Here is an 8,327-nt window from a genome sequence, read left to right as displayed (position 1 = left end):
GTTTTCGTTAACTCAGGGTATACTTACTCAGTTTTTCCACTAAACCGGCTTCCTGAAACAGGGCCCTGGTCGACTGGATACGTTTTTATATGCACTGATCCCGTCCTATAAAATGTGTGTTCAAAGCTCTCCTGCATGGTAGCCATGAGTGATGACGGCACCTCCAACACGCTGCCGAGCATGTTCTGTGTGAGTCTGCACTTCTTTCCTGTGTCTCGTGAGCAGTTTTCCAAAGCAGTGAGACGATTTTCACACTTTTAGAGTTGTTCTTGGATCGTAGTTTGACTTTCAGTCTTTAACTGCCATTAAAAGTCCATACAGTTGGATTAGAGCAGCCTTCTGTCACAGGACTGTTTGTGCATATCTGTTCTTCACTGCTTCCTGTCTGTGATCAGAGAGCATGCACAGCTAGTACATCCCACCCATCCATCCACAAAACACCCACAGACTGGTCGGCAAACTCCCACTCACCCTCTGATGTCACTGAGAGGATGACGAGCTGGTCCAGTGTTCTACCAACAGAACCCTAGAACCCTCGAGTGCCACAGACTTTCCCAGGCAGGCTGAGGACTGCAATCACAAACCCATCCCGGGAGGCTCTGCTCCAGATCGCCACGCAGCATTGCAGAGCTGTGTCAGCCAGGACATCCCTAACCTCCAGGGCCAATCTCATCCACCCCAGGGGCCCTGCCAACTCTTCCCCTGCTCCCCAGGCTCTGCTTCCATTACAGAAGGCAGATCCTCAGTGTTCCTTTCATTGTGTTAAGGTCAGCAGCATCCCACCACCACTGTAAACGGTGTGTGCAGAACACCACCTAAACCACTCCAAGGCTGGCCCAACAGGCTAACCAAGCCCAGTAAGACGGCTCCCTTCACCTTGCACCTTGTTGCAGCTGCAACTCCTTGCAGCAGCCTCAGAGGTGAGGCGCATGGTCCACTCAACGTCCTCAGCCTCCCCCAGAATGCGATTACAGCAGATAAAGATATCATGGACTGAGATGTTGGCTCTCCCGCTGCACGTTTGGGTACACCTGTCCAACATCTTCTCCCGCCACCTGATCCAACTCAGTACCTCCGTGTCCAACCACAGATCTGATGACACAATTTCTAAATCGGTTATTGACCTGTGACCTAGTGTGTCCTGGTGCCATGTGCCCCTATGAGCACCTCTGTGGTCCAACATCGGTTTGCACGGGTAAAGACTTGCCGTGGAGCATGGGTCCAGGGTAGGTCCCAGACGGGGTGCACTGGACCCTCCATCTGTTGTGATTCACAGGAGTTAGACGGCTGATTCAGATGAAACCATCAACTACAACAGGCTGTTTGTTTAGTTGATGGTTTTGAGAAAGTCTGTGAAATAAGAAATATTGGTTCTCTCCCCCAGTTTAAATCCCAACTCAAAACTCATCTGTTCAATCTGCATATTCACTGTGACTCCACTGTTTGTTCATTTTATCTTGTGCTTGTATTTTATTGTTCTTATTCTGCCATTGTTTTACTAAGTGTTTTATCCTATTGTAAAGTGTCCTTGGGTGACTTGAAAGGCGCTCATAAATAAAATTTATTATTATTATTATTATAAAAGCGGCTGAGGAAGGATCAAAAATCCTGTTTCAGTTGTTTTTATTTATTCATATACGACACAATGAAATGTGTGTGTGTGTGTATAATGTATTATTATAAGGGCAGCCGACAGCGCTGGAAGTCAAGTCGATAAATGGTAAATGACCTGTATTTGTATAGTGCTTCACTCGTCCCTAAGGACCCCAAAGTGCCTTACACATGCAGTCATCCACACATTCACACACTGGTGATGGCAGCTACATTGTAGCCACAGCTGACAGAGGCGAGGCTGCCGGACACTGGCGCCACCGGGCCCTCGGACCATCATCAGTAGGCAACGGGTGAAGTGTCTCGCCCAAGGACACAACGACCGAGACTGTCTGAGCCGGGGCTCGAACCGGCAACCTTCCGATTACAAGGCGAACTCCCAACTCTTGCGCCACGATAAATGAATGAATAAAGTTAAATTAAAGGAAAAACAAGTGGAACGTTAAAGTTCTCGGGTGTTGAGGTGGGCGTGGTCCCAGCACGGCAGGAGGATTTGTGGATCAGGAAGTCTCTCTTCATTTAAGGCTCTTAAATTTATGAGTCATCAGGGGCAAAGCAAAAACATAATCACCTAATCAAGTCACCTGGATTTGACCAGATCAAACTCTATGCTAACACTGATTACTGACAACAGTCATGAGGTGGATGTCCAGATGGGGACGCAGACTTCAGTTCTGGGATGTGCGTGGCAGGACCATCACTCATATATCCGTCCACTTCCTTTCAGGTCTCCCACTGCTGGTCCAAAGAACAATTGCCAGAACTATCATCCTCCAGGAGAGCATTGGGAAGGGGCGTTTTGGTGAGGTGTGGCGCGGCAAATGGCGCGGCGAGGAGGTGGCTGTCAAGATTTTCTCTTCCCGAGAGGAGCGCTCCTGGTTCCGTGAGGCTGAGATCTACCAGACTGTGATGCTGAGACATGAGAATATCCTGGGCTTCATTGCTGCTGACAACAAAGGTGAGAAACCAGCAGGCAGCGAGTGAATGGTACACAGCACGGGGTCATAGTTCACAGTCAGGAGGACGCAGAGTTTACCACACTGTCTGTCACACACATAAATGTATTCATTCGTGTGTCCATTTACCTGTAGTTAAGCAGCTCGACCTGGCCCAGGTAACAGCCAGACAAACATATTAGAAAGTGTATAAAATCCAACATCAAACACACCATCGACCTGGTGCAGCAAACACGACTCTGTCAGTGATCCCTTAAGCAGGTGGTATGCATATACAGTACAATCAGGTCCAAAATTGGTGTTTGTACTTTTGGTGCCCCTGAGCAAGGCACCGTGCCTGCACGCTGCTCCCTGCATTTTATTTGTAGTGTGAACGAGCAGACAAAAAAATCGGATTTGAGCATTAAGACCTGCAGAGTGAACGTAGCTTAAATGTCAGGCTAGTTTGAATTGGTCACGTCTTTATATTGTAAGGTAAAGACCCGACAACTATACAAAGAAAACAGCAGCTATGAGCAGCACTTTGGTGACAGTGGGGAGGAAAAACTCACCTTTAACAGGAAGAAACCTCCAGGCTCAGGGAGGGGCGGGGCCATCTGGGGTGAGCGGTTAGAGGAAGGACACGCTGAGCCAGACGTTAATAATCACTGATGTTCTTTTTCTTGGTGAATTAATTTTACACTGTAATTGAAATAATTCAGCTGAATTAGAATCTTCTTGCTGTTGATTTCTTTCCTTTATCATCGTTGTTTTCATTGTTTATTCATTTGTCCCTCAGACCTACAGTTTCAGTAACTTGCTACGTGCCTGCACGTCTCTGTTGTGGAAGTTAAGGGCGTTAACGAGCACGTCTTCAGGTTTGATGAACAGTTAGTGTAACGTTCTCTGCACACGTTCATTCCAGTGAATGCAGACGGGCAGCTTTCACTGGTGTGCATGAACCTTTAATATTGATTATGAATTTCATAATAATGGTAACACTGGTTCCCCATCAGTGGGGAAAGGTAGCACTGGTCTTTAGTTGTCAGCAATGCTGATCCCCAGCGTTATCACTCATCAGCCGGTGCTGCCCACAGCTGCCCACAGCTGCCCACTCTACAGTGAGCTCTAACTTGAGAGTGAACGCAGATGTTGGCATGTAGAAAGCTGAAGGTCTGATGGATGTAAACCCAAATTTGAATCATTTTCTTTCCACCCTGCACCTCATCCCTGAGTCAGAGACACAAAGGTTAGGGTGTTGTGTGTATCACACACTTCAATCAGCTGCTGGTTGAAACTTCAGCCACTGTGTCAGTACTGAGAGGAGTGTGATAACGATCCATGTTTCTGTGCCCGGCGTGTAGATAATGGAACGTGGACTCAGCTGTGGCTGGTGTCGGACTACCATGAGCACGGATCGCTGTTCGACTACCTGAACCGCTACACGGTCACAGTGGAGGGCATGATCAAACTGTCTCTGTCAACAGCCAGCGGCCTCGCCCACCTTCACATGGAGATCGTTGGCACGCAAGGTGAGAACCTCACGCCTGTATGTATCCAAGGTGAATCGGCGTCTAAATGTTTGAATAGTAAACACAAACGAGCGAGTGTGCCAGCTGTGCTGCTCAGCAGCCTGGAGACATGCTCAGAGGAGGCGTGACAAAAACCTCGTTCAGTAGCTCACATGAAGCGACTGAGGCATGTTTAAATCAGCCTGAGGAAACATGGAGTCTGTCAGATACAGGCAGGCATGCTGGAGTATAGACATCAGTCTGAGCCGTCGCACACAAAGCCAGTGCTTATTGGTCAGAAATCACCCTTTGCTGTCCAATACTGTCCCGACAGACGTGTATGGTGACGCAGCTCGCTGCTGTAGTACACTGCTGTGTGTAATGAAAACTGGGTCACTGTCCTATTGGAAGTTTCTGTTCCTCATGTCCCCTGAAGTATATCAAGACAGTTCTGCAGAGCACAGTGGGGGCAGCTCTGTCCTTACAGGTCCCAGGCCTGGTAACTAAACATATCTCGGTGTTGTTTGTGTTTTTGTAATTATGGAACAGGGTGATACTGAGAGGACGGCATTCTGCATCGGACATGCATTTGTCAGAAGCTGCGTTACATGTGCTTCACATAATATAATACATGCACTAAAATATTATCAAGTTAGGGAGGAAACGATGAAACGAGTATTTATTGTAAGTTCATGTAAGCGTGGGTGTATGTCTTGGTTAGCTGTGGGCGTGTGCTGATTGTAGCTCTGGGTGTGCAGGGAAGCCAGCTATTGCCCACAGAGACCTGAAGTCCAAGAACATCCTGGTGAAGAAAAACGGGACGTGCTGCATCGCTGACCTGGGCCTGGCTGTGCGGCACGACTCCGCCACCGACACCATCGACATCGCTCCGAACCACAGAGTAGGGACCAAAAGGTAACCTTTGACCTTTCACTCTACACCTGTAAAACGTTAGTAACGCAAGAAGATGATGGTTGCAAAGTAGTGGTAGTCCTTTTCCTTTCAGTTTTTCTATTCGTGTGTGTTTTTATAAAACCAGTATCTCTTCTTGATCTCCAGCACTGGTGTCATGAAGCTGCTGTTTGTGTCATTCTAGTACATTACTGCCATCTTGTGGCCACTCAAAGCACTGTGGGTAATCACTGTGGGTAATCACTGTGGGTAGTCACTGTGGGTAGTCACTGTGGGTAACGGTGCACAGTCTCAGTGGGGACTGTATTTGGTTGTGTTTTTGGACCAAGCGTTGCTCACCAGCCCGTCGTATCCGTCCTCAGGTATATGGCTCCAGAGGTTCTGGACGACTCCATAAACATGAAGCATTTTGAGTCTTTCAAACGAGCTGACATCTACGCCATGGGCCTCGTCTTCTGGGAGATTGCCAGTCGCTGCTCCATGGGAGGTGAGGGTCAAATAAAGTTCATTAGGTGGCAGCAATGAACTGACTAGAGCTAGTTTTTGCAGTATTTACAAGCTGTTTTTCTGTCAGGCATTCACGAGGACTACCAGCTGCCCTACTACGACCTGGTCCAGTCAGATCCATCAGTGGAGGAGATGAGAAGGGTGGTTTGTGAGCAGAAGCTTCGGCCCAACATCCCCAACCGCTGGCAGAGCTGTGAGGTAGGATGAGTCTCACTCACTGATAGTTATCACCCACTCACTTATCCACACCAAGACCAGTGGGCCCAGTTCATCCAGTGTTACCATCCACATAGATGCGAATGTTGTCATCATCCAGTACGACGATGACGTTATCAAGAGTGCCTTCATGCAACTACAGTACTGTCAAAAAGTGTTCTTGTGTTTTTCTTGTTTGTCAAAGATACATGTTTAATATTTCAACGCTACACAAAGATAATTAAAGTAACGTGAGAGCAGTTTTGAACTGATAAGAGAACAAAGCTATGCTACCTGGCCCTGCATGAACAGAAGGTTCACGGCTCTGTCAGGTGCAGAAACCAGGCTGTGAATCATTGACTCTGCCTTGACCATCACATGTTTGACGGTTGCTATGATGATCTTTTTATGAAATGCTGTTATTTTGAACATGTAATAGTGTGCAAAGCTTCCAACAAGTTCAACTTCCTCTCAGATCTTGGTAGAATATGTTCCCAAATACTGAGGGATCATCCGGTTGTTTTTGGCAGACGTGAGACCAGCCTTGGTGTTGTCTAAGGAGCTCGTCTGGACTTCTTTAAGCTTCTTCAGTTCCCCAGATTTAAGCCCTGTGGGAGTGTCCCCCCAAGAGGTCCGTAGGCCCCCTATTGATCCTCTACCTAATCACATGAGACAAGGTGTGAAAACAGGTGTGGGTCACAATCAGCCAGGGTTTAGGGTGAACCGCCGTGAGACCTGGCCCCATCCTATCATGTGATTTCCTGAGGTCAGATGGCCCAGGATGTGAGTGGGTGTTAGGGATCTCAAAACTGGATTATAGATGGCAGACAGTTGGTGTGGTAAGCCCCGCCTCTGTTCAAAGATGGTCGCTCACAGTGCTTCTTTCACTCGTCTTTTAAACCAGTTCCTCTTAGAACTGAAGAAGCTTCTCAGATGAAACGTCTTCGAGGAAACAAGTCCAGATGCTTTTCTTTCCGAGCTCGACTACGACGAGCTGGATGACTGACAACCTTCACGCAGGCTTTTGTGTTCTTTTTGGTCGTCAGTGCTTTTCACCTTAGAGCTCTAAGGGGGAAACAACTAAGCTGTAGTGCCTCTTCACCTCACTGTACAATACCTTTTGTAAATAGTCAACAGTGCAATAGACTCAATACTTGAAATGTGCAATTCACTTGTATTTTTATTTTTTATTCCTATTTATTCTATTTATCCCCTTTGTATTTATTTATATTTTATTTATTTGTCTCTGTATTTATATATGTGTGTGTGTGTGTGTGTGTGTGTGTGTGTGTGTGTGTGTGTGTGTGTGTGTGTGTGTGTGTGTGTGTTGTTGTATGTTGTAGTGTGTGTGTAGTGTGTGTGTGTGTATGTGTGTGTGTGTATGTGATTTATTGCATGTTTATAGTAAGCTAACGATTAATAAGACGATGTCAGAGGAATTGGTGCACAAATTATCATCACTCACAGATCAGTGCTGTCGCTCTCTATACACAGTTCGCACGATTGCAAAGTGAAAGCAAAAAAACAAGCGCAAATTCAAACGCGATTTCAATATGTCACATATTGACAGTGGCTCACCGATGCCAATGACATAATTACCCAGCTACATTTCTGAAAGAATGCAAAAGCATTGACATATATTTTTCCTACAATAGCCCGACGGGCAGGGAAGAGATAGATTTTGGTAGCCCGACTGAAAAAATCGCTAGCCTCCGGGACGTCGGGCTAGCGATATTGCGAGCCCTGTATCTGATTGAGGAATCACTCATCTTTGGAAAAGAGAGTTTATTACAGAGAAATGGCTCTTTCCAAAATAAAAGCTATACTATCCGCTTCTGTCTGGGCTAACATGGCGCCCTGCAGCAAGTATGCAGACTGCACACTTATGTGTGCGTTGAGTTGATGAGGCTGATTGTGTGCTCTTCCTCCTGCAGGCCTTACGGGTGATGGCAAAGATCATGAGGGAGTGCTGGTACGCCAACGGAGCTGCACGACTCACTGCTCTGCGAATCAAGAAAACGCTGTCTCAGCTCAGCCAACAGGAGGGGATCAAGATGTAGAAACAACTACCACGCCCCACACACACACACACGACACACACACACACACCCACACACACAGAACGCACACACAGCACACACACACACACCACACACCACACGCCACACACGCACGCACCACACACACACCAACACACACACACACACGCCACACACACACACACACACGCCACACACACACACACCCACCCACACACCCACACACACCACACACCACACACACACGCACACACACACACACAGCACACACACACGCACACACGCCCACACACACACCCACACGCCCGACACACACACACCAACACACACACACCCGCCCAAGCACACACACACGCACACAAACACACACACAGCCACACACACCACACACCACACCCACACACACACACACACACACACACACACACACACACACACACACACACACACACACTATGACTTTCATCCATAGCATTATTATCTTTATGATTCACTGATTGCCCCTCCTGTTTGTTCTGAAGGGAAGTGATACGTTTCCTCTGTCACCTCATTTCATTCATGGACTGACTAATCAGTACTTAAACTGAGAATGTGTGTGTGGGCTAACACACACACAC

The 8,327-nt window shown here is 47.4% G+C and overlaps 1 protein-coding gene across 1 annotated transcript; it reads left to right on the top strand.

Moving 5' to 3' along the window:
• The first annotated feature begins 1,995 nt into the window (after nt 1-1,995).
• LOC102299619 (TGF-beta receptor type-1) lies at nt 1,996-7,782 on the top strand. Its single transcript, XM_042227447.1, has 6 exons — nt 1,996-2,569; nt 3,911-4,078; nt 4,816-4,972; nt 5,332-5,456; nt 5,544-5,674; nt 7,606-7,782. The coding sequence occupies exons 1-6, from the start codon at nt 2,248-2,250 to the stop codon at nt 7,729-7,731; spliced, it is 1,029 nt and encodes a 342-aa protein (XP_042083381.1). The 5' UTR covers nt 1,996-2,247; the 3' UTR covers nt 7,732-7,782.
• Nucleotides 7,783-8,327: the final 545 nt, after the last annotated feature.

This window comes from Haplochromis burtoni, unplaced genomic scaffold (genome assembly GCF_018398535.1).
Source record: "Haplochromis burtoni strain Fernald_Lab_line unplaced genomic scaffold, NCSU_Asbu1 Contig_261, whole genome shotgun sequence".
Lineage (NCBI taxonomy): Eukaryota > Metazoa > Chordata > Actinopteri > Cichliformes > Cichlidae > Haplochromis > Haplochromis burtoni.
Note: the sequence above shows the minus strand (reverse complement) of the source record. Positions and strands in the feature narration are given on the sequence as shown.